The 25,415-nt window shown below is 47.4% G+C and overlaps 8 protein-coding genes across 8 annotated transcripts; 2 read left to right on the top strand and 6 right to left on the bottom strand.

Annotated features, from left to right (window-relative positions):
* Window positions 1–669: 669 nt before the first annotated feature.
* H6S33_004469 (uncharacterized protein) lies at window positions 670–3,151 on the bottom strand (the record flags this gene model as incomplete). The annotated part of the gene is made up of 6 exons (XM_044835833.1): window positions 670–760; window positions 821–893; window positions 981–987; window positions 1,050–1,294; window positions 1,387–2,090; window positions 2,142–3,151. 6 exons carry the CDS (start codon window positions 3,149–3,151, stop codon window positions 670–672), a joined length of 2,130 nt encoding a protein of 709 aa, XP_044691207.1.
* A 924-nt stretch (window positions 3,152–4,075) lies between these two features.
* H6S33_004468 (uncharacterized protein) lies at window positions 4,076–4,756 on the bottom strand (the record flags this gene model as incomplete). The annotated part of the gene is made up of 1 exon (XM_044835832.1): window positions 4,076–4,756. One exon carries the CDS (start codon window positions 4,754–4,756, stop codon window positions 4,076–4,078), a length of 681 nt encoding a protein of 226 aa, XP_044691206.1.
* A 590-nt stretch (window positions 4,757–5,346) lies between these two features.
* Window positions 5,347–5,523, top strand: H6S33_004467 (uncharacterized protein; the record flags this gene model as incomplete). Its single annotated transcript, XM_044835831.1, has 1 exon — window positions 5,347–5,523. The coding sequence occupies one exon, from the start codon at window positions 5,347–5,349 to the stop codon at window positions 5,521–5,523; it is 177 nt and encodes a 58-aa protein (XP_044691205.1).
* Window positions 5,524–9,250: 3,727 nt separating this feature from the next.
* Window positions 9,251–10,889, bottom strand: H6S33_004466 (uncharacterized protein; the record flags this gene model as incomplete). The annotated part of the gene is made up of 4 exons (XM_044835830.1): window positions 9,251–9,814; window positions 9,880–10,092; window positions 10,158–10,681; window positions 10,748–10,889. 4 exons carry the CDS (start codon window positions 10,887–10,889, stop codon window positions 9,251–9,253), a joined length of 1,443 nt encoding a protein of 480 aa, XP_044691204.1.
* A 2,485-nt stretch (window positions 10,890–13,374) lies between these two features.
* H6S33_004465 (uncharacterized protein) lies at window positions 13,375–14,880 on the bottom strand (the record flags this gene model as incomplete). The annotated part of the gene is made up of 2 exons (XM_044835829.1): window positions 13,375–14,555; window positions 14,640–14,880. The coding sequence occupies 2 exons, from the start codon at window positions 14,878–14,880 to the stop codon at window positions 13,375–13,377; spliced, it is 1,422 nt and encodes a 473-aa protein (XP_044691203.1).
* Window positions 14,881–15,743: 863 nt separating this feature from the next.
* H6S33_004464 (uncharacterized protein) lies at window positions 15,744–20,632 on the bottom strand (the record flags this gene model as incomplete). Its single annotated transcript, XM_044835828.1, has 6 exons — window positions 15,744–16,062; window positions 16,118–16,489; window positions 16,554–17,819; window positions 17,877–19,956; window positions 20,016–20,281; window positions 20,361–20,632. The coding sequence occupies 6 exons, from the start codon at window positions 20,630–20,632 to the stop codon at window positions 15,744–15,746; spliced, it is 4,575 nt and encodes a 1,524-aa protein (XP_044691202.1).
* Window positions 20,633–21,467: 835 nt separating this feature from the next.
* On the bottom strand, window positions 21,468–23,743 carry H6S33_004463 (uncharacterized protein; the record flags this gene model as incomplete). The annotated part of the gene is made up of 5 exons (XM_044835827.1): window positions 21,468–22,053; window positions 22,109–22,861; window positions 22,930–23,092; window positions 23,314–23,374; window positions 23,618–23,743. 5 exons carry the CDS (start codon window positions 23,741–23,743, stop codon window positions 21,468–21,470), a joined length of 1,689 nt encoding a protein of 562 aa, XP_044691201.1.
* A 724-nt stretch (window positions 23,744–24,467) lies between these two features.
* H6S33_004462 (uncharacterized protein) lies at window positions 24,468–25,030 on the top strand (the record flags this gene model as incomplete). The annotated part of the gene is made up of 4 exons (XM_044835826.1): window positions 24,468–24,551; window positions 24,642–24,652; window positions 24,722–24,813; window positions 24,894–25,030. The coding sequence occupies 4 exons, from the start codon at window positions 24,468–24,470 to the stop codon at window positions 25,028–25,030; spliced, it is 324 nt and encodes a 107-aa protein (XP_044691200.1).
* Window positions 25,031–25,415: the final 385 nt, after the last annotated feature.

The raw sequence follows: 25,415 nt of genomic DNA, 5'->3' as shown, positions 1-25,415 counted from the left end.
AGTAAAAGTTGAGGTGAGGTGAGGTAGGAACGGTTTTTAATACAGCTGATCCCTGCCCTGTCTGTCGGGTATCAATTCCTCTCGGCGCGGCAGTTGTCACATCTGGGTACAAGTACGGAATTGATTTCCTCCCAATTAAATAAATAACAAGTGAGAGACGGAAAGAAAACGCGCAGAAACAAAGAAATTCAGGGAGCCGCGCCGCTTGTCTGTTTATTTGGAAGAAGAAACCGGGCAAAGGGTTGTGAATAGATGGAGTGGATGGAAGCTCTCGAGAAGAAACAGAAGGCTCAGTTCCAGGTATGCGGGACCGATTGGATTGGGAACATAATCCCAGCTCTTTTTTTTTTTTTGCTGAAACCTCATATCATAACCCTGGTCTGAAGTGAAAGCAAACTTGGGTCAGGTCCGCCCGAATGATGTCTTACCACCCTACCAAATGACATACTGCTACACATGAGCAGTTACATATCTATCGTTGGCTTACGGTTGACATTAATTACATGTATATTGACTCCCAAACATAGAATGTCGCCCACAACACGACTATGGTGATGCCTTTTGTATCAGGCCCTGACATAATGAGAAAAGTAAATAAAAATTAAAAAAATAATGAAATATCGAAACATGACCTCGCAGGACGGCCCTGACGTGACATCCAGGTCTTTATTACTCCAGCCTGCAAGTCCGTGCCTTCAAACATATTTTCCACTCTTTACCGCATTTATAGCAGAACTCCGCTTTACATTGACAGGTAATACTAGATGTGGACAGATAATTAGACGAGGTGGTGAGTCGGATCATATAGGACGAAACTTACTGCTCACACCCATATGACTTCTCTACTAGGTGTTGACATCTGTGACACTGCACCCATCCAATGTTTTTTCCAGCTTCCAAAACCTATCCATCAATAATCCTCACGATAATTAATGCCGGGAAAGGGGAGCAACATATATAGATTAAATATAAATACGTACCTCCATACTGTCACGATCCTCGATACAAACCCCCCGGTGCTTCCCCTTCTTGCAGTGCGTACAGGTTACCCGCCGGCATTTTCGACATTTTGCATCGTTCAGTTGGATGTTTGCTGGCGGGATAAATGTGCTGCAACGCTTGTTGTAGCAGTAGGTTTTATCGGCCGTTTCGTATTCAAGCATCAGTTCATTATAACGCGCAATTTTATTCGCACCCAATAGAGCACCCGCCACGGAGACGTCGATTGTGGTTGTTCCGCAACACTTGACCGGGAATGAGCCGTGGGGATCATCCAGAGCACGGGTAAATAGAACTAGACGCCAGCCCATACCCGGACTATGTAAGCCATCTCTTTTCTAGAAGCATAATATGATTCCCTAGGAAAACGGTAGATATAAAACGTACTTTTTAAGCACCCTTTGCAATAAGAATGCAAGCATTCTGCGGGAATTTGGATCACGGAATTTCTGTCAAACTCCTCAAGACAGACAACGCATGTCGGCCCAGTCTGAGCCAGGGCCCCCTCTGAAACCACTCCCAATGGTGTGACAGTGGCTTTACCGTCCTTCCCAGTGAATTTGTTCAACAAGCTCACCGAGTGTTTCCTTAATAAGCTTCTGATTGGTGTGCTCGTTGCCGAATTTTCTCGAGGCCGAGAGGTACTATTGAGATTGCTCCTGGCGGGATTTGGGAAAGATGAAAAGGCACTGGATTTGACCCCATTCACAGCCACTATCGGACCGCTCACCGGAGGATTGATCTGTTTAGATACACTACTCCTCGAGGATGAAGAACCCCACTTTGAGGACGTAGACTGTCCGCTCGATGACGTAGAGCCCCTCGAAGACGTAGAACCCTTTCCTCTGCTCTTCCTGGAGAAAAATCTCACTATTAAATCCCTTGTACTCACTGTCATCGTCGCCTTTTCAACTTCAATAGAACCATGTGTTTGAAGCTCCACCGTTGATTGACTTTCGGCCAGTGTGTCGTCGATTTGATTCCGAGAGCTTGTAGAAGCTCGTGAAGATGATTCTCCGTCGCCGTCGGTGGATAGTGAATGAGTATCAAATAGCCCCGGATTGTTTTCTCCCCAAGATGACGTCACGTCCCTAGATATCGATGAGCAAGAAGACAGTGAGGATGACGATGATGATCTAGACAATGAATTTTGAACCCGACTGTTATCCGTCTCCCTAGCTACTCCCTTCGTCTGTTCTTGAAATCCCCGTATACTTTCTTCGACAAATCGGACTTTCCTCTCCCCAATGCTACGCCGTCTTACCCCAGTTGACATAGAGCTTCGGCGGTTTCCATGGCTACTCTCTGATCCAATTGAGCTCTCGCCAGCTATTGACCTTCTATTCGCGGTCCTTGCATTGTATTGGTTGTAATGTTGCACTTCCTCAACAAGGCTGGAGGACACGTTGGCCGATGATGTAGGTGATATGACCTCAGGCGTAGTAGCCTGATATCGGGGACCTGTAGCAGCTTTTGATAGGTGACTCCCCGAATGTAAATTTGTCTTCGTGTTAACGGGGCGAATATCCCTCGAGCTCACGGGTCTCTGCATAGGCGGCCGCCTGTCCATTGCTGATTGATTTTTCTGTTGCTGCTTTTGGGTCTTCCCATTTGAAGAGCTCGAGGAGGGGTAAAGCAACCGTGTGTCTTTGTCAGCTGTTGGAATCCGCACGTCTGGGGAGCTGGAGGAGGGGGGACTAGTGGATTGTTGACAGTTGACCTGGGGTAGCACGGCAGCTTCACCAACCCTCCTGAGCTTGTGCCGTTGGGAAGCTTGTTCTTCCTCAGCTTGAGCGTACCGCCACTGTTGTCGCGAGCTCTGTACATGTCGCGCGTGTATATTATTGAGATCCCGTATGTCCTGTTGTAAAACCTCGAGCTGGTCCTCAAGCGCCATGATCTCACTAGGACGGAGATGCTTCTTCCATGCATCATCGTCATCTTTCGCAACTATCTGCCCCCGTCGGCTGATTGGTGTTACTACCGTGCTACTACCGCTATTGTTTCCTCCAAGCTCGAAAGCTAATGCAGCGGAAATGCTCTGAGTACTCCTCCGCCGGTTGTCGGGAAGTGCCTTTTGAATATTCTCAAGGCTCCGTACAACTGTTAACCGGGCGGCGTCGATGTCGGACGTATATCGTGGGGCCATCATAGTTATTGTCGTTATCGTTATCCTCGCGTCTGCTGTGTTGATTAGCAAGCTAGACAATAATAGTAATCCCATGTAGAGTTCAGTACGTACCAAGTCAGTTATTGAAACGACAGACTTACTTTACTCGTGACTGAAGTAAAGGGAGATGCAATGATGTCGATACCAATCGCATGCAAGGATGATGTATCTATCATCAAGCTTCTCTGTACTGGCGATGCGGGGGGGCTGGCTGCTGCTTGCTGCAAGGCTTTCCCGAGCTGTCTGATCTGTCCCACCAACCCATTTTTTGCGGGAAATTCCGAAGTTGGCGTCCAATTGGATCATGGAACATTCGGCAGCAACAAGATACCTCGATAAAACGAGTAAACTCCCAATGATACGATCCGGGTCAATATTTGGTTTCGGGTCTATAAGCGAAAACGCAAGAATGCCGTTGTGACTTTGGAAAGGCCAGTTCTGGTCAGGCTGGAGATGAGATGAGAACATTCATGAACAGAACTGGAAAAAGGAATGTTTGTGATGAATTGTGAAGGACGGTACTGTCCTGTGAATAATTTGAACTTATCATATTTAATCTATAAGATTTTTTAGTAGACTGTTTAGTTTCTATAGGGCGGGGTCTAACATGTGATATATGTTGGTTTGAGTATTCTGTGGTGAATTATTTGGATCATGGTTTATCACTCGCTGAAGTATTAATGTGTTTTTGGAGGGGAAATAATATTAATTGATATTAAAGAGGTTAGTTAGCTAGATGTATGTAGTTATATTCACAGGTATAACAGGACAAAACATCTATATGATCATATTGTTGTGTAAATATTGAGCCAATTTGAGATTCTTGTAATGCATTACATGTATGTACATGGAAAACCGGTTAACATGCAGCTTAAACTAGAATCATCATTTACCAGCATATGCACACTAAAGCTCTATCCCCTCCAGGATATAATCAAACTTTGCCCACTCCTTCGGCCTTGGCTCAAACTCCCCCAACTCCCATGACCACTCGACAACCTCCCTATCAAACCTCTCCAGCATCCACCCGGCTGTCATATCCATTCCCGCCGTAATGCCAGCACTACTCCACACCTTTCCATCCACTGTCCACCGTCCTTTCACCTGCCATTTTACTCCCTTTGGCACAACGCCCAACTTCGCCATCATCGCTAAAGAAACCCTGTTTGTCATGGCAGATCGACCCTCCAGCAACCCAGTCTTTGCCAATATCAGCGATCCCGTGCACACCGTCAAGATACTCTCAACCTCATCGTATCGCTCCAGCAAAAATTCCTTCACTCTAGGTTCAAGCGGGGCAATGGGGTCCTGGCCGGGAATAAGAAGGTAGTCAAGTTTGGGACAGGTTGTATAGGTGCAGGTCGGGGTCTGGAGAGGCCCACCGCTGGGTTGCATTGGAGAGAGGCTGTGAGAGATGAAGTGAAAGGTGATATGTGGAGCTTTTGCAGCGATTGCGGGGGAGGAGCACACATGGGTGACCCAGGGTGAAGTGATATTATGGATGAGGTCTATGGGGCCAATTGAGTCAAGGACTTGGTGACCATCGAGAAGGAGCACACCGAAACTGATGGGGGTTTCTTGTGTCATTTTGGTTATGGTAAGAGTTTACCTGTGGGTATTGATCTGATTGAGGGCTTGAGGGAGTAAGTAGGCTGATATGTCGCTTTATATATATAATTGAGCAGTCACATATAGTAATCACGTATGTACCCCGCTCTGACAGAACCCGGTCAGCCGGGGACCCTCACCACTCGAATCAGGCTCAGGAACCTCATCCCCCCTCAGCTCAGTCTCCTCCTCCTCTACGTCAACAACACCAATCATGGGCCCAATACCCATAGTTTACGCGTCCTAGCAAAGTCTCACTGTGAGCACGAGGCCAATGGCCAGAAGGATTTCACAGGGAAAGGCACCTAGCCCTCCCTCTAAATTGTTCACTGTTAGTTATATGCGTTTATCTTTCTTTTGTTATATTTTTATTTTGGAATTTTGCTTTTGCTTTATACCAGGGGACGAGTTATACGATGGTTAGGGGATAGGTTTCTTTACGCCATAGTTTTTACTTTACGCGATCATTGTGTACCTAGAAACAGAAATTGAAATGATATAAAAAAAAAAAAACCCCGCTCTGACAGATCGTATGACTTCCCCTCCAGTCCTAAATTCAACAGCGAATAATGGCCACATACTACGCTTCTCTATCACTTGAACTCTTCACGGGTGCCGTGGCATTCCTCAAAGCCGAAGCCGAAGCCGAAGCCGAAGCCGAAGCCCGAAGTCCGACGGTCATTATGCAGTACAACGAAACCAAGGCGGACTTAGGAGTTAGTGAAATTCATTCTCACGAGAATTGAAGATGGTTCTTATGCTATTATGATTAAGTCTTAATTGGTTGGAGTTTAATAGTTATCAAGTCGATCAGTGTGGACTCGCTATGAAATCACATATATAAATACCAAATCCATACCCAAATATCAAGGCACTAACCAAAATTACCTCGATAATACTCTAATATTCAGATAAGTATACACCGGTTTACATTTTCAAAAATTGGTATCGGAGAACCACCACAATCGGACCTCTTGAATTATCTGTAGTCTTAGTTCCTCACTACATGGATTATCGTCCGAACCCGAAACCGGAGCTCAAGCTCGAAGGCAAAGTCAAAAGTTCTACAAGTTCGTCATGCGCATGCACAAAACGCTCAGATTGAGGCCTCCGGATAAAACCTGGCGAGTGACACTGAAACCTATCCAATCCTGACTACTATGAAACATCCGACATCAAGGAAACCACTGAGAGAGAACTATCACATCGGCAACTGTACCGACATCTCGGGAGATATATCCAATCGGACAATTCTTACACAATCTTGTACACAAATTTACTTTCGGTGTTACGGGCACCGTGTAGACTTCCCTACCTACATATAATACAGTACAAAGATGTACACACTATCGAATTATACACAAAGATGTGTCATATTAACAATCTCACCACCATTTAAATTATCCACAGAGCAACATCCTGTACCACCTAAAATTTCCCTGGTAAGATTTCAGGGCATGTCATAACACACACCATGTAGCACACCTAAAATTACGGACCAGGATCTCTCCCCACACCTTCTAGAAGTGCTACGATATAGGCTAGGCGTTGATTATTTAGCAGCTGTCAGACCGATTTCATCCCTTACCGGGCTGCGGGTAGACATGTAATGATTAATCTGGCTAGGCTACCGCCTAAGGGTAGTGAGGTTCAAGTACTTACATGTATGTACAATAGGTACTATACATAGATAAATAAATACATTAACCCTAACCCTGTGACGATAAGATAAGATAAGAAACCTACGGTTCACGGGGTTGACGGACAGGGGCTTTTTGATCGAAGGTAAAACTGGGCTTGGCTGTCTCTCTTTTGGCTTGTCCGTCAACACCCAGTGTCCGTCAATACCCCGCGAACGACAGTACTTGTGTGTTTCGTTCATGCCCGAGAACTTACTTTTTTTCTTGAAATCAGATAAGGCCTGAAATATTCTGGAGGAATAAATGCGCCGACCGGCACCGTCGGGCTTGACCGAGGGTTGGTAATTGGTAAGACTGTGATATAAGAATATCACGGCGCCCGATGCAAGAAGACGTGCGGGCTTAGAAGGTCTTTGGCTCCATGTGGTACAGATTGCAAACACCTATTGAAAAAGAGTCGCATTGAACTCGGATGACAATTACACCACATTTATATGGTCATCAATTGCCCCTTGTATCTTGCTGCCTCGAGGACCCATTTCGTCCGTCAAGGAGGTCAAATTCTCGCCCTCAAATCCTGGCCTTGCTATTGCAAGTCTCGGGACATGCCCCATTAAATATCAGAGTAACCGAGTGGGGCGCTCATAAAACTAATTCTAGTTGTGTGAGGCCTCCCCGTTGGCCCGGACGTCCAATCCCCGCACCCCCGGAGAGGCTTCTTTAGACCACTAGAAACGGCGGATGGATAAGTCGTCTCATATTCTATGGGATAATATACAAATCACTTTCGGGTTGAGAATGAGAGCGTCCGGAATGTTATATAGGGTGACAATTTATGCTATTGAGCACGTGACCACCACAATTTTATTAGCTAGACCATATTATTACTACCCCCTCCCCCCTCTTGAGGTAATCAACCCCGTTGCATGCGTCCGTTGGACAGATGAAAAAAATCCTATTCGCTAAAAGAGAGAGACCTCTTAAATGGTGCGCGCCAATATTCGGCTCTTCTGATGAACGGCACGCTCTGATCCCGGTGGCCTATGGACCATTCTACCAAGTTGGCCAGCGGGGTTATTCTTCCGCAAGAAGGATTGAATCAACCATAAGTGGGGGCCCGGGTTCCTAGGCAACATGTACAGTCGCTCACCTAGTGACGGCGGATCCTGTCTGATGGTTGTGTTTGCAGTAATTTCCCCTTGGCGTCCCAAAGTTAACTCAGTTATTGGCCTCAAATCCCTGACCGCCATCAGACAGGATCCGCCTTCACCCCGTGAGTGACTGTAGGTATCCCATAAGCCTACCCCTGCGCTATATACACTTAGAGATCAGCATAACCCCTCACTCGCAGAAAGTGCAAAAGTTGGGCGGCAGGCTTCGTTGCTCACAAAATGAGGAATGGTTGTAGTGGTGGGGGTGTTATGTTATGACAAACGAGGGGATTTACGGCAGATAACGCTTGCTAGCGGGGAGCTAGCCTTTCGAGTGACAAGGTGTGACTTGATTAACGTAGGTAGGTACACCCCTGCCCTAGAGTCCTTGCCTTGCTCAGAAAGCACTCTTAGAACATACACCAACATCACCACCAAGAAGATAAGGCAGCTACGTAGAAGCTTGAGGACGAGGATTTAAGTACTGTTGTTGTTTGGCCATGGCCTTGTATGGTGTGCCCACTCTTAAAGGTGACGAAAATCGGGCGAAAAGTCAAGGGCTTATAACTTTGCCAAAAAAAAAATTAAAAAAAATCGGTAAATAAAAAGTGTAGTACTCGTGATAAACTTTAGTTTTTATTTCCAGATTTTTGATATCTACTTTAGTTAAAAAGTTATAAGAGTTTGAAGTTGCGGATTTTTGTATGTAAAAGGCGCCAAGACTGAGCAAAGTGGAACAGTATTATACCCATTTATACCCCTCAAAAGTGAATTGCGGCAGGAATGCAGCAAAGTGGCTAGGAATAAGCCCTCTCATTGGCCTTGGAGTTCACCTTGCAGCCACGATTGTTCCACTTCCAGATACCGCCGTGTCACCTTTAAGAGTATGCGCACCATACTGCTCGCCCCGCAAATCAGGCTCGGCCGATTGGCTCGTAAAAAGGCCGCAGAAACCGCACTTCCCACACCCTGTAACGGGTCGCCGATGCCCAAGTACTTTCCAGGCCCATAAAAGATCTGAGCATCAATGTGCGTCATGTTCTGAATCACACTTATCGTGCCATCCTGTGCGGAGCGGTGACGGAGATGCATTGGCAAAGATGATGAAAGCAGGAATCTAAATCCTAAAATTCGATGCCGGATGTGGTGGCTTGGCTCTCATCTGTGATGTTGTGTGGTGTTGTGATTCTGCTCCCCGCGGCCGAGTTGGGTGTTGTTAGTCATATAATATCACTCGGCTTGCGCATCCCTTATTTAAGCATTTTCATCCGCCTTGCGTGCTACAACCACCGCTGCGCTATCCAAAGAGAAAAAATTGGACTCCCGAAGAATCACTAAGACATGGACGGTGAATATTCTTCAAATGTTGAGATTTATGATCTATCATAACTCCATAAAATACATATATACTCCAATTTTGTGTCTATAACACGTGCAGTTATCGACCCAAATCAGGTCGGCTCAATCATGGTCAAGCTCAACAAACCCAAACCTAAAAAGCCAAATAACCGTCCAAAGGCCAAAAGCAAAAAAAAAAAAAAAAAAAAAAAAAAAAAAAAAAAAAAAAAAAGTGGTCCAAAAACGCAAAAACGCAAAAACGCCCCACACAAAAAACACCAGCTATACAAAAGAAAGGCCTATACAACACAAAAGGAACGTCCAAGGAAAAGGGAAAAAGTAATCTAGACACACAATCTCACCAACTCCAACTTCCCCCTCACCACCGCCACCTCGTTCTTCAAATCCTCCTTGACACTTCCCTTCTCATCATCGCCTTCTTCCAGCTCCACCAAAATCTTTTCCACTTCTCCCACCGCCGAGAAATATGGCAATGCCATATCGAGTAAGCACACAATATGCGCGGCATACTCCTTCTTCGATACCTGGTAGTCCGTCATTGCGCCCTTGTCCTCCAGATCCCTAGCCATCTCGGTCAGCGCGTCCATGAGCCGTTTGGTAGCGGCAATAGTCTCTCGTACGCTCTCGGCACGCGAACTAATGGCGACAATATTGACGGTGAGGGTGTCGAGTTGTGTGGCGAGATGGTCGTGCGCATGCAGGGTTGCGTGGTAGTCGGCTTCTTTCTGGGTGAGGGAGGTGAGCTCGGTTTGTTGCTTTACGGCATCCTCTTCCAGCTCTTTAATTTTGGCCTCGTTGCCTTTGACGGCATCCCAGAAAGGGCCGTCGACTTTGGCGATGTTCATTCCAATGCCGATTGGGAGAAGGACCCAGCCTGAGAGTTTGATCTATTAGATGTATTAGTAAGGTTCCACTATTTTCTATCATAGATCAAAAGGTAAGAGGGTCCTACCAAGGTCTCCATGCTCTTCGCCTTCTCTTTGGTGGCCTGCGCTTCATTGAGGAGAGCCTGGCTCGTCTCTACTGCGGCAGCAGACTCCTTAATCTTTTCCTGAAGTTCCGAAAGCGTTGTCTGCACGCCATCAACCTCAGTAGTGATTTCTGCCCTCAATGAGCTGACATCTCTCTGTAGTGATGGCAGACCCGACATCTGGTGTTGATTCGCCTATCCCATCAACAATTAGTACAAGATTCCAAAATCAAACTAGCTTCAACACAGCCACAACTTACAAGCTGATAAATCTTCTCAACCAATCCTAGCGCCTTCTCCGTCCTTGTCGCCACATTCTCAAACGACCTAATCATTGGCCTCAATACCGCGTCGGGATTTGATTTCGGCACACCGCCATCTTTTACCTCCTCATCAAACTCGCCCCTGATACAACCCGCCAACTTCCCCAGCCTCAAGAATGCCACCTCAAGTTCCTGCAGAACTAAGCGCTGGTTCGATGTAACCAAATAATCCAGCTCAAATGCCGCATTGTCCATCGCCGACTGTTGGCTTGTAATCAGTCCAGCTACAGCCTGCAATTTCTCGCGCACGTCCGGCGAGATGGTAGATTCACTCTCCTCCCTCTCTCCGCGGCAAAGAGTGCCGTCGTGGTTTTGAATATGCTCGGTCAGGTTCACGCATACGGGCTTATCTGTCCATGTGCCATCTTTGCGCTGCAGGTTCGCGCTGAGGACCTTTCCATCCTGTAATTCGACGTTTTTGGCGCTGGCGCCAAAATTCATCGAGGTCCAGTCGAAGGTGCCTGCGTTGACGAGGGTTTTGTTAGAAGCTGCTGAAGGTCGACGTGAGTGAGCCGGAAATGATATACCGTCTGAATTTCCGAGGACGCCGTTGAGATCTATTGTTGAGCGGACCCAATCGCCATTGCAGGTTCGGCAGAGTGCAGAGAGTTCTTGTCGGCTGCTTAGGTTGATATATACGGATGTTTGCTGGTATGTTTTGCAGTCCATTTTGGCGCGTACTGATGTTGAATATATATTACTGATGGACGTGGGATTGTCAAGCAGGCAAGGTAAAGGCGGGCACGCTAGTTGATATAGATGATTGATAGACTCCTTTGTGATAAAAAAAGATCGAAGCTCCTTAATTGGTATGTAATTATGCACTTATAATTTTGATATGATTGAACCAAAGGGAGGAAAAGAGAGGAGAAACCCATCCCCTCTAATACTCGAGAAGACTCTACCCCATACAAGCAAGTAATCGTGATCATCGATCCCAAAAGGAAAGAAAAAAGGAATCTAGCCTTGGTCGGATCTAACCCTCGACGCTGAGTTGTTCATTAGCCACAGCCACACCTAACCATCCGAACGAATGGGAGCTGCCTACGTTACGCATCCTGCAAGAATCCCATTGGGAATAGGCCAGCGAGCGAGGTTTTTACGATAAAGCTGCATGCAGGCAGACGCGTTGCAGCTCTTTCTCTCACCCTTCCCACGACACGAACAGATGGCGCCTATCATGCGAAGAGAATGGACGAACACGTTTACCAAAGTTTCCCACCCCTCCTTTTTCACGAATTTTGCCCCTCTTTTAGTTTTCCAGACAGGGGGAATGATTCGGTCTGACGCCTTGAACTTGCGTTTCGACTCTTTGACTCTGCCGAAGAGGGTGGGGTGCCGCGAACCGTTGCGGCTCTAGAACTGTCGCTGGCTAAATGGGGAAATATGTCGGCTCACCACCATCGAAGTTTTGTTTCTTATCATCGTTGGGGTACCAGAGGATTCGATAGGATGGTTTCGATTGTATTAAGCTAACTGATTGGGTATTAAAGGCACCAGTAGCCTGAAACGATCCTGAAGAGCGATCTTGAGTATGGTCTTTGAATAGACTGACTGTGAGTATCTTGGTTTCGATACTTCAGATTCAAACTCAAGCCCATTCGAAACGTTGATCCTCTCAGGTCTAAAAATGCCCTGATCCGCGTCGCGTATCTAATGGGAGTTCCCGATTTCTCTGACAGACTAAAACACGAGTGATAGCATATGATTCGCCGCGCTGGCTCGGCGTGAACTAGCCCGTTTCGGCGCCAATAGGTCGTAAAAGAAGTGGCTGAGTGTCTAGCTTGTAGGTAGACCTTCAGGTTCTCAAGTGAGTCAGGAAAGTTCATGTTCCTTGCTTCAAAAGTATGTAGTTCACGGAGGTACAGCCGTCTCCGGGAGATGTACATACATACGGGTACTCTCCGTGAGAGCCATTTCTTTCAAGGCGGCTCGATGTGGAACCGGCTATTTTGGGATTGAGGCGTTAAGTGGTCGTCCAGTCATGCCCTTGGATGTAGATCCTATGTACCGGGATAAAATGAACGGGGGTAAATACCTCCATGTTCCAGTTACACCTTGTTCCGACATCTCAGCCCGGGGTATATAGAGAAGGCACTCTGGTATTGTAGCCTATGCTATGTATACGTATTTACAATCGCCAGAAACGCGCTTAGGCCTTCCAGTAACCCGTGAACCGAGTAGATCCAGATGCAGAGCAGAGTAGGCGTACCAACGAGTGCCCAGTGCCGTCCAGGGCAAGAATGGTACCATGAACCAAGTTTACTTGCATCGACGGTGATGGTGATATGACTCTTGGTGATATGGAGTCTTTGCTGTCACTCCTCTGATGCGGAAGTTCCAGGAGAGGATAAAGATGAGCAAGAGAAGTAAGAGCTCTTATGCATTTTACTTTCCTGCTCCAGAGTACATGGCATTGTCTCCTCTAACCTTATTTCCCGATGCCCTGCGCAGCTCATGTGTGCTCAATGCTCATCCCCCCATCTCCCAGCGCATTCCCCCAGACTGTCAAATGCACCCGAAAGAAAGCCTTCCGCTCCGCATTCCTTTGTAGATGACGTGTCGATTTCTCGGTACGGGTTCCTCAGTGTGCAGCTAGATAAGTACCGCGGTTGAGGCTGGGTTGCAGTTGGAAGGCTTCAACGTCCCAAAGTGGTTACCTTACAATGTTCCATTCTAGCCATTTACGTGCACGGTCACAATATCTCACTCGGAGTTCTGGATTTGTACCCCCTGGAGGCAATTTCGTCGATCCACAGAGCTGTAATGAGACTATATCGAAGCGCTCCTACAGCTGAGATGCTATGATAGGAATTCAAATAGATCTTGCTTTTAGACAGTCCTACATAAATTTCAACTCGATGAGGCTTATGTGTGGTTTGATGTGCCCATGGGTTAATATTAAAGTACTTAAGCCTATAGCTATGGTTTCTCATATCGAGGTCTGACACATGGCTATCTAGCTAGCTAAAGCTCCCAAGGTCATACCCTATTTCGTTCTTCCAAAAGCCCACCAATATCGTCATTTCTAGCGGAGCGTATACGATTTCTAGATTTACATCTTCTTAAATGCAAAAAAGAAAAAAAAAGAAAAGGAAAAAAACGCAAAGTCGTAAATACACATTACACATTCGTCGATGATTATCTAATTAGACTACGTGGGCTTCTCGTGCACTTTGCGTCCTTTAACCCACACCTTCAGCACATTTCTGTCGTCGCCCGAATATAACCACTTCGCCACTATTTCCTCCCAATTCTCCCAACCAAAGAGATCAACTGGAGTCATACCTCCGCCTACAGTCTGTTTCGCCTGTAGTAGGTCCTCATCTTCGTCGCACTCTTCTTCATCAGGTACGAACGTGCACCCCACCAACAGCGCATCCCACTCCATCCCGACCTCAAATGCACCCACCGTCTTTTGCAGCCCCAGGACCTCCGCGCCTCCTCTTGTAGCAAGATATAGCGCTTCTTCCACGCTCAGCTTTGCCTCCTCGCCCTCCGTGAGAGACACAAACCGACTTGTCATTGTCGCCTGCCTCGCGGCCTCAAGCACAGACGGCGAGTATCCCCCACTCACATCCGTCCCCAACCCCACAACGATGCCCTCATCCAACAGCCTCCTCACCTTCGCTGCACCCGAAGTCAACGCCGCGTTCGATACTGGACAATGGCTTATCTTCGAGCCCCTCATCTTCACGAGTGCAATCTCATCATCTGTAAGATACACAGCATGCGCCAACACCGTCTTCTCGCTCAACAGCCCAGCACGGTCGTATACGGTCGCGTAGTCCTTACATTCGGGGAACAAGTTAGCAACCAACTCTATCTCGCCCTTATTTTCCGAGATATGCGTCTGGCATAGCAGGCCGCTCTGTGCCATGAACTCCCCAAGCCCACGCATCAGCTCACGGCTACAGCTCGGCGCGAACCTCGGCGTGATGATGCTCTGTACGAGCTCGCCCTTGGGATCTAGCTTCGCGCAGAACTCCGCGCACTTGATGGTATCGGCGAGCGACGTGGCGGCATCGGTATCGCGATAGTAATCGGGGGCCATGCCGTCCATGCAGCAGCGTCCAACGAAGGCGCGCTGCCCGGCGGTGTGGCAGGTGGTCGCGAGAATATTTGTAGAGGTGACATCGCGCGTTGCGTAGTATGCCGCTGTAGTAGTGCCGTGGGAGAGGGTCCGGGCTACGCAGCGGGAGTACACTCGGTGCGCCTTGGACGGTTTCGCGAGGGAAGCTTCGAGGGGGAAGGTATATGTGTTGAGCCAATCGAGTAATGTCGATTTGCCGAATATCCCGGAGTTTGGGTATTGTGAGGCGTGGATATGAGTATCTAGAATGACAGAGGCTTAGTTAGCAGCTACTCTACTGGGTTATCTATCTACGAGCTGTCCAGGGAAGAAGAATTGCATCTTACCAATTAAGCCGGGAAAGAAGAACTGCCCTGGCCCAGCCTCCACGATGGTTGTACCAGCCTCTTCCGCCCACATCTCAAGCATGCTAGCTTGCACTGGATGCTCCACCAGTAGGATTTTCCCCGACTCGTCGTCCACCGCCACCGCAGAGCGCGTTAGGACCTGCAGCTCTGCCAGCGACACTGAATGTATGAACGTCCCGACGTAGATCGTCCTCTTTAGTACCACTGATTGTATCGCCATTTTTACTCTGGGTATAATTTTATGTCTGGAGAGGTTTGTTGTGCAATTACAATGAGACGGGACGCAAGCAAGAGACGGGGGGGATGGGAGCCAACAGGTATGTATTTAAACCCTTCCACGTTTACTAAGTATCTGGCTAGATGCCGGGCATCTACATAGATAGTTGTAGATTAGGTTGTAGTGCCCCTGCAGCTTCGCCAGACCGGGTATCTAGAGTAGCTCTTGGTTGAGCTATCAACTGGCACGAGCCGACGGAAGCCGGCGGTCTCGGCGTTCGCCGGAGACCCTGGGAATGATCGGCGGGCTTATCCGCTGGATAGGCCCCAACAACTGATTTAGGAGAGTCAATAATATCATGTGGGGTTTGCGAAATGGTAAGAAACAAGACTCAGCTCGTACACACTGGCCAAGGGTGGGTACGCTTATCTCTAAGCAGTAAAGAGTCGGGGAAATGATTCAGTGTTTTGGCTAAAATATCATTTTAATTCGACACCTTACATAACTTAGTATTACTATGATATCATATGTAACTACAGCACTCATAGAGTAATATGGTAAGAGAGATGGCTGATAGTTCCATGGTAGGAAGAGGCCGAGAATGAAAAGCTTAAAGAGAATCATCGCCTATAACAGTACCAAAAAGTGGGTTCCAGCTAGAATGCTGTTTAATCCCGAATTTCTACGTAATCACATTACTCTAATCTACTCAGAAAGAGCGAGACGATATTCACTTCACAACCCCAAACCAAGAGTAGAATATCAATTTCCTATTAGGCTCATAGTTATAGAGACCCTACAATAAACGCCAAATGCATAAAAAAAAGGTATCATATAAATCAACGTGCCCTCACCCCCTCAGGCATTTAAACACTGGCCCTCCTTGGTGCCATCGTCGTCCTCCTCAAGCCCCTACCCACCTGCCCAGTAGCACTCTCGTTCGGCAGCATTCCCTTCGCCTTGATATCCTCCAAGAACTTCTTCCCATACTCATAACCAACTCTATAAATTTCATCAAACTTTGCAAAGTCAAGTGTCCCGTATGCGTCGATGGGGGGCCGCATGTAGATACACCCAGGAATCAGCTTGGCCCGCTCTAGTGCGTCCACGCTAGAGACATAGGCGAGACGGGCTTGAATCTCGGCCAGCGTCGGCGGGTTAGCGTGTGGTGAGAAGGGGTTCCATCTATTCATCTCATTAGAAGGTTCATCAAAGTCAACTGTAGACCAGCAAGACCTACCTATTGAAGAACGCCCAAAAGCCGCTCAAACTGTCTCCGAACTGCTGTGGTGTGTTATCGTCGATACTGCCAACATCGACAGCAAAGATGACATCTGCACCCAGGCTTTTCATGTGCGCAACAGTGAGGTTATCGACATAGCCACCATCCAGAAGCATATCACCTTCATCACACAAAGGTGGGAGAAGACCGGCGAGTGACATGGAGGCACGGATGTACCGCCAGGCGTACCCGGAGGTGTGTATTTCCATCCGGGACTTGGAGATGGAGGTGGTGTTGCAGTAGAATTCGAGCCAGAAGTCCTCAATCTGCGAGTTTCCAAAGGTCTTGAAAATACCGCGGTTGAACTCGTGGCCGGTGGTGTAGGATACGCTACAGGCAGAAGAGTTAGTGGTCTGTATGATGGGTCTACTGACCATACACATGGAGTACTTACGATGGATATGTCAAGTCCAAGACAAATCTCCACAAACTTGCCATTCTCCCCGCGAATTTCTTCGCGCGTCCCAGGACGGGTACGATATCAGCATCTCTTGAGTAAAGAGCCCCGACGAATGCACCAATACTCGTTCCACCAACGATATCGATAGGGATTCCTGCCTCTTCTAACGCTCTGATTACACCCACTTGTGAAATACCTCTGGCACCTCCGCCACCAAGAACAAGACCAATAGACTTTCCGCACAATCTTCTCGCTAGTCTATGGAAATCGCCCTTAACAGGTGTCTCGGAAGAATAGACTGGCGTATTGCGTATCCGCCTGGAGGTGTATTTAGTGATCTCAGCTTGCAAGATCTGGACTCGCTGCTTCAACGCACTAAACTTCTTGACTTGTGGATGGACTGGCTCTGGGGTGGTCCTGAACGCCATCTGGATGTGATGGTGTCCGCCGTTAACCCACATACGGTTCTTAAGCCATGTTCTTGTCAATCCGGGGGTGCAATATCTCTCTACGTGTAATAGTACTAACTCTTTCCTCGCCGTTGTTTTCATTCCTACCAAGAACTTCTCGTACTCACCGATTGCAGGATTGCCTTCAGCCAATCCTACTAATAGAATGCAATCTGCTTGACTGATACAAGTCTGTGTCCATGGAGCATTGACAGAGGTATCAGCAACGTAGATGACCATTCCATATCGCTCCTCGAGATCAGCAAGATAGCCTTGAAGTTTAAGCTTGCCCATGCGGCTGAATGCATGACGGCCAAGGTGGTTGAGAATTGCAGTTTGATTCAAGACCGTTACACCATTGGGGGCACCAATCTGTGTGAGTGCGTTTGAGAGACGGTGCGAGAACTCGCCAACCGGCACACCTGCAGTGATAGGCAACACACAGACTGTCCGTAGGTTCATTGTGGAAGAAACCTTTTTTACTGCAGAGCTCCCGGTACGTTCAATGCCTCTACGTTGTTCTGAAAGCGGATCGTCAACTAACGCCCTCATCCTTGACGCAATAATCTTCGAAATTTGAATTGTGATTCCTGGATGTTCTAGTGCAAGACTGTTAAACAGAGACTTCGGAAATTTGGCGATCTCAGTATCGCGAATGGCATGGAGTGTAGCCGGACGGGTTGTCTCGGTCATGACCTCTAACTCGCCGACACTCTCTCCCTGACCGAACTCTCCGACAACCCTCATTTCCCCATCTTCATTCTCGAGTATCGCCCTCAAGCGCCCATTGAGAACAATATAAATCGCATCACTTGGGGATGTTTAGCAAATGAACCTTGAAAAATAGCGGCCGGAAAAGGAAACATACCTCTCATCACCCTGGTGGTAAATGACCTGACCAGCATTAACTTGCAACCACTCAAGTGCGAAGTCGATGTGCAAAATCAACCTTGGTAGAAGACTCGTCAACCTCTTCGCCATCGTAAGTAAGACAACTGGATGCCTCTCGACAATCCTTTCCAGCGCCGCTCTCGGCAAAAAGCCCACATATACATCGGTCTTAGCTCTAACGTCTATGAAACTTCTATAACTGCTGATGGAACCAATGTATCCCGCAACTCCACCAGGCTTAATCATAAACAAACTTTTTCTACCCAACTTTTTCCCTCTCCCTATTCCTGATGGGCGCTGACTTGAACTGCTGGCAAATGAGCTTTGTCTCTTTAAAGGTGGTAGGCCCAAATCAGCTCCAAGAGAACCAATATTCATTGGTGTGCCACTGTTTCCTCCTCCCAAGACACTTCCACTGTCTTTCTCGTCAACCGGGATGGACACATCAAGGAATCCATCAATAACATAATACAATCCTGGGTTCCTCTCACCCTGCTCCACGAGCACTGCACCTTTGGGGAAAAACACAATCTCAACGTCATCCTTAAGATCAGCGTGTATGCCACTGATACCTCCACTGACGAATCCACTTGTACTGGCGCCACTAACACTGGTACTGGCAATTGAATCAGTTTCTCCATCGTGGGACCCGTCATAAGCGTCAAAATGGCCAAATGCATTTGTGAACACTGCCTTTTGGCGCATGGAATCATATGATACCAGACGTGGTGATTGGTCGCCAGATTCAGTTCCGGTGATGGTATTGATTGTGGATCCCGTTAATCCAATCGCTTTGAACATACATTCCAAAACCGCTTCACGGAATACCATATCCTCATTTTCAGTTCCATCTGGCATAAACTTTGCAGCCCTTTTCGAAAACGGGTTAAAAGGCCGCTCTCCAGCCCCTAGAGTTTCTGCATCTAGCCCGGAAGGTTGAGATACAGTCCAGCCCTGGGAGAACGGTGATATCTGGTTTGCAATCGAAAGACTGCCGTAAAATTTGGGCCGTAATGCGGGTGAACTTGGTAGATCGACTGGCTTATTCCTCAATGGCGAAGAAGCGGTATCTAATGCCGGCGATGGGATACCTCTAGCAGCGGCAAGGCGGGCGTGAACTGCCGCCTCTTTGCGCAGAGAACTACTGGATCTTCTTCTCCTTGCTGCGGCAGCACCAGGATTATGTAAAACAATTCCTTTCATTGAATCCTCCAACTCTGCGCGTTCTTGCTCGCTCTTAAACTTTTCTTTTAACCTGTCAAGAGCCCCACCGCGCAGGTGGTTTGGAAGCTCATACATAGTGTACCTATTCATGAATTTTTCGGTCCGTAATACCTCACTGGTCAGGCCAAGATAATTATATCCTGTTAGGAACGTAACCCTCTGGAACCTTGTAAGAATAACTTGGACGATATGGGCCGTGGCTTTAGGATATATCCTTGTGAGCCTTCTAAACGCGCTCGCTGGGATGACTGCGATAGTCGTATCAACTGTAGCTCGGGCCACAATATCTGGATGCACAGATTTCGATTTCTTCATTCGTGGCCTCTGTGGTCTCTGCGGTTGGGGGGGAGGATGATTATGTGACTGACCCTCTCCGGGAGTAACAGGTCTCGAAGTATTTCTCGAATCTCCACCCCCATTCAGTGAAAACGGGGGAACAGGTGCCATTCTCGTCTGCTGATACCTTCCAGTACTAATGTCCGCTGTATCATACGGATTCAGATCACCAGCGGACTGTAGGTTTACCATACTACTACTTGTGGACATATTCCCCTCATCTTCATCTTCGTGCCGCAACTTCACGTCCTCAGTGAATAAGCTTAGGATGGTAAATAAACTACTCATCGGCGCGCCATTCTTCACCTCTGTGAGGAGTTGGTAACCTTGACCATCTTCCAAGGTTTCCTCTTCCTCATCGTGAAATGCCCCGCCATATCCAGCCGGTCCCGCATCCGCCTCCATGGCGGCAGTGCGGGCGGCTTTGACAAACACCTGAACAAGACCATCAACGACGATACAAAACCCTTTCTCCTCCTCGAGTAGCAATGTTTCTCCTAGTAATCCCGGGTTTCAGTACTTCGCTCAGCTAAGACCAGATGGGAATAGAATATACCAGCAAGCAGTTTCCTTGTCTGCATACTCCTCGTGAGTTCATGGAATACGGGCCGTTCCAGATACCCAAAAACCTTAATCGCACTTAAGAATTCATCTAGATAGTTGCTCAGTCCTGGCTTAGAGTCCCCCTCTTGGCTATCCGGGAACAAATCGATTTCTGGCTCCTTTCGTTGCGGCTCGTGTGGGAGACGGTTGTAGTTGTAGAGTAGCCGGTAACGGACGGCCCATGACACTATCGATCCAAATAAGAGTAGTATAATTAAGCTATATTCATCTCACAAAGATCAGTATTTTTTATCGTTTTTGCTGAAGTGATACGAGCTTAGGGTCCAAGGGAACAAACAGCGTCGTAAAGTTCATGGTAAACGTCAAGCTCGTACTAAAAAGCGTAAATAACCATGTTGGAATAGTATAGCCGCTAAAGCTAATGATCCAAAAGCTGATTCTCTGGAGTAGGTATGCTGCGCTATATATCAGCGATACCGAGAGCCAAAATATACTCTGTTGTGTTGAATCGTGCACCACATGTGAAGTCGTGAGGTCTCCCGTCGCGTTAGCGGTAGATGTGGCGGCGGCGATAAGGGAAGACGTTAGTGTGTTGGCCAGTTCGGCCATGGTTAGTGCGGTATGTCGTTCTCTTGTTTATTTCTTGGGAATGTTGGAGATTTTTGAGGACGAAGCTCAAGGGAGTTACAGTAGTCGTCTTGAGGCTCTGTGGGGGGATCCGGAAGGGATTGTAACACGGGTCATGGGGGGATTTGAGACACGTGCAACTACCTCTTCCCCGCTGTCCTTAGCTACCTGTCTTGGAAACATTAAATTGGAATCCGGTGGTCTACTAGAGTATTTCGACTTGAGGAATTACTTTTACTTTGCTGATCATCGGATAGGTATCGAACAAAACGCTTTTGGAGTGTTTCCCGAGGTTGAAACACCACGTTGAAACTTCTTTGCCGGTGACGTCACGTAGGGCGCACAAGCTTCAGAGATGAGCTCTTCGGTTCATGATTTCTCACTCGTATGCAAGGCATGTGTGCATATAAGCTTATCCCCGATACCTTACCTTCGGGGGATGATTACATGTAAGTATATGTATGCTAGAAGCGAAAAACTAAAAGAAGCGTTACATGTACTTAAGCTTATGCTATCTCTATCCGAGCCAGGCACATGTACATTGGGGGTTGTATATTCAGTGGGCATTAAGATAATGTGGATTGGCCAGTGATATTCTGCCCCGTTTTCTATAGGACAGCCAAGTACAAGGTCTATCGTAGAAAACGAAACAGATAGTTTGTGTTTGAAGACCCTTTGATTTGAGGGTCTGGTCAGATTGTGAGAGCCTTTTGTCTCCATTATCTTCCTAGGTTTCTTTACTGCCCATACATACACAGGATGTATAACCTACATGTATAAAATTCTAGTTTATAGGGCTCATCTACAAAGATTGGATCTAAAGCCCCCTAAGTTGGACCTCCCTAACTTCCCTAACATCAGCGTTTTTATACTCCTCCTTCTCACCCCTAACCTTCTCGGCCATCTCTACGATGATTCCAAACGCCCTTTCTAAGTGCTCTTTCCTTGTCTTGGGGCTAGCCCCCACCACACGTATCATGTAGATGTCATCTACAACACCACTTGTGATAAAGATCTTGCCCTCTTCGTTTACAGATTCATAAACAGTCTTTGTAAGCTTATTCCTCTCCTCTGCCCCACCGCCATTCACAGGGTTGACCACAAATACGGTCAAAGCAAATGCCGGGGGTGCAATGATAGTGAATAGATCTGACCGGGATTTGATAAGCGAGGTAAAGTGCTCGCCAATGGAAATAATATTGCGAACATGGTGTTGGAGACCGGACACTCCATATGTTCGCATCACAAACCAAATCTTCAGGGCACGGAAACGACGTCCGAGCGGAATCTGCCAGTCACGATAGTCGGTAACACGACCGGAAGCAGTGAAGGGGTTGCGAAGATAAGCGGGAGTTATTGAAAGAGCATCAAAGAGGTGCTCGCGTTCTTTCACATACAGGCAACTTGAAGTTGATACGTTAACAAATACTTAGATCTGAGTGGAAATGGGAAACAAACCTGCAATCGAAATTTGTGAGCAGCCATTTATGCATGTTCATGTCGAACGAGTCGAAGTTCTCAAACCCAGCTGTGAGGTGTTGAAATTCTTCACATATCAGCGCAGCTCCAGCATACGCAGCGTCAACGTGGACCCAGATTTGTGGATAATCTTTCAAAACCTCTATGATCTCTGCAAAATTATCAACCGCACAGGTTGAAGTAGTTCCGAGTGTAAGTGTTAGGTAGAAGGGCTCCAAGCCCTGTTCCTTGAGCTCCTCGAGTTTTTGACGCAATAATGGACCAGTGAGAGAATAGTTTGATATTGGAGAACCAGCTACCTTAATTGAGCGATGTTTGACACCAGCGATTTGGCAGCCCTTCTGTGTTGACGAGTGCGCTTGATCACTAAAAATCGCCACGAGCTTATCTCGGTGGGCGTCAATTATTTCCTCCTTCTTTTCTTCCGTCTTAGCCCCTGCAGATAACATTTTAAGATATCTGTCCCGAGCCGTAACAACAACCGTAACAATCGCTTCTGAAGCAGAACCCTGGATGACACCCCCACCACCATTGGGAGACGTTGAAAGATAGCATTCGGGGAGATTGAGAAGCTTGCATAACCAGTCAAGAACGATTGTCTCCAGCTCTGTTGCAGCTGGAGAGCACAACCAGTTGAAATTTGCAGAGGTAAAAGCTGCTGAATACAGTTCGCCGAGGATTCCTGGGTAGCTTGAGTTTGCGGGAAAGAAGGCGAGGAAGTTGGGCGATTGCCTAGAGGTTTTGTTAGAGCCTTGTAATTTCTACTTCTTGGCCGAATCTGGGACAGGACAAGTAATTACCAATGTGTTATACCAGGTATAATTTTCGACTCGATGTCCTTCTGAATCTCAGCCCATACTTCCCCATCGACAGGAGGGCCATCTGGGAGGAGATTCTTCAGATATCCAGGTTCAACGCCAGACAAAACTCTGCGGTCTTCAATGGTATCATAGTAACCGATTACTGCTCCAATTATCAGTTCATGTTGCGGTTTACTATCAGGGACCAGGCTGGGTACAAACTCTGGTCAATCGCGGAATGTGCCGCAGCGCGAAACTGAGAAGAATCCATGGGTTTAAGAAGTTATGCAGGGAATGAATTTCTAGCGTATGTAGAGTTAATCTTGGGAGCCTCTCACAGCCGTGTTGAGGGCTATGGTGGGTCTTTTATGGAAAATTATGGACCTTCCATCTCTGCACGAGGCTCAAAAGTAGAATAAGCAGCCCTCGGCGGCGCCGTCATGCTCTTCAATTTTTAGTACTGAAGCCGAAAGACGCCGCATCCGTCACCCGAAACTACTCATGCTAGCTAGGCCTTCGACAGGGTTTATTCTTAAGGATTTGAATCTCACGATCGTGTTGATTCGGTTGATATATCCTTTTCCCTGGTGTTTTTCTTTTTCCTTTCTTTTTTCCCGACCGTTCCGTTCCTATATACGTACGTCAGAACCCGAAGTTTGTTTTTTCTGGCGCCGTTTGTTTCACTTACCCTGAGACAGACAGCTGCAAAGCCACAAACGGTCTTCAGTACAGAGCCGAAGAGCCTCCTCCTGTTCCTCCTCACCTCATCCGCGTCCTCCTTCTCTTCCTCTTCAGGCTCTTCCTCATCCTCCATTCCTCGGCTTGGCTGCCACATACTCCTAGCGAATCCATAGACAAGTTACACATTGCACTTATCACTATCGTGAACGGACAGGTAACAGCACTTATGATACACGCCCGCTACAAGACACTCTTCCGCTTCTGCCCTTCTCCCTTCTCCCGCCGGCTGTTGTGTTCAAGACCTGCCAATCGAGCCCCCGCTATGGACACCACCACACCCACCCATGGGCCATCAATCCATCCCACCCCCCACCATTCCCTGCTTTCTGACTGCATGTATCCACTCTTAGAGTAGAATATCACCTATGAGATACATACCTACATGCTTTTGTAAATAACTTAACACACCACCCCTGGTTCATACAGAGAGGGGCTGTGGGTATCATTAATGCTAGGGAGGGGTAGACCCAACATGGAAATCATCATCATTATTATAAACGCGGTTGAAGTTATCGCCATGCAGATAGTGTCAGCATTGAAAGCTTCTTAGACATAGAATAAATAACTTCAATTCCCCCCACCCCTGGGCCGCCTCTTTCCTCTTCTCTAGTAATCGTATCCCTTGGTTGCAGTTCTCCATCGTTTCTCCTCTTTGGTCCTAGAGTCCCCTTCCTCGTACTCTATCCTTTAAACTTCAACCTCCACAAGCTTCAGGTCCCATCTCAGGCATCCCAGCTCAGATAAGCTGTACACTCGCTAGTTAACATTCCCTGACTCCTATCATCCAAACAGCCACAATGCCCCCAAAAGCAACTGCCAAAATCAACGGAAAGGTCATCGCCGAGTCGGACGAATACGAGACTGTCGAGGGAAATATCTACGTAAGAGACCTCCTACAGCTTCCTAGAACTATCACTGCTCTTATCGCCAAAATATGTTTTTATAGCTAATAGATGATTTGAAATTTACAGTTCCCGCCATCGTAAGTGAAGCTGCATTCACTGCAATTCAATGAGCATTGCGGCCGAGGATTTACTGACCAATACTACAGTGCTATCACCCGGAGCTTTCTCACTCCTTCAGACACAAATACCATCTGTGGATGGAAGGGAACTGCCTCATATTACAATGTAGAAGTTGATGGTACGCATCTTGTCTCCTCTCCCTCTCATCTGGGCTTCCATTGCCACCGTTCGTTTCTTAATTGTGTCTGCTGTGAATAGGTGTATACATTAAGGACGCCGCGTGGTATTATCCGGACCCCAAAGACAAGTTCAAGCCGTTCAGGAATTATGTGGCGTTCTGTATGTATGCCCCGCTGATGCTCCACCTGAAGAGGGTCCCCTTTCGTTTGCGTTAGTATCCTCCTCCGTCACTTTTTTTTCTTTTTTTGTTTCCTATTATCCCTTCTGTCATCCCAATTTTGGTTTCACAACGAATCTCCGCTCCTGTCGAGTGGGGAACCTCTCGAAGAGAGGTTTCTTCCTCCCCACCATATACACCCCATTTACTCCTTTCATGGTCGCGTTAGTTGACTTTTACCCGCCGCGCACTTTGATGCTTGGGGTGACCGTTTGCAGGAGCTGATAAATCGCACTGGGGCCTGGGGAGGACAGATAAAACCAAGGCTGTCATTGAGTCGATACCGGAGTAACCCGAGGGCAACAACGCCCCATGATTCCTTGCGTTTGGAGCAATGTTTCCGAAAACGTCTAGGATGGAATTAAGGGGGTTTCGGCGGAAAA

This window comes from Morchella sextelata (assembly GCF_020137385.1).
Source record: "Morchella sextelata strain SCLS chromosome Unknown scls_17, whole genome shotgun sequence".
Lineage (NCBI taxonomy): Eukaryota > Fungi > Ascomycota > Pezizomycetes > Pezizales > Morchellaceae > Morchella > Morchella sextelata.
This window is presented reverse-complemented; position numbering and strand designations above follow the sequence as displayed.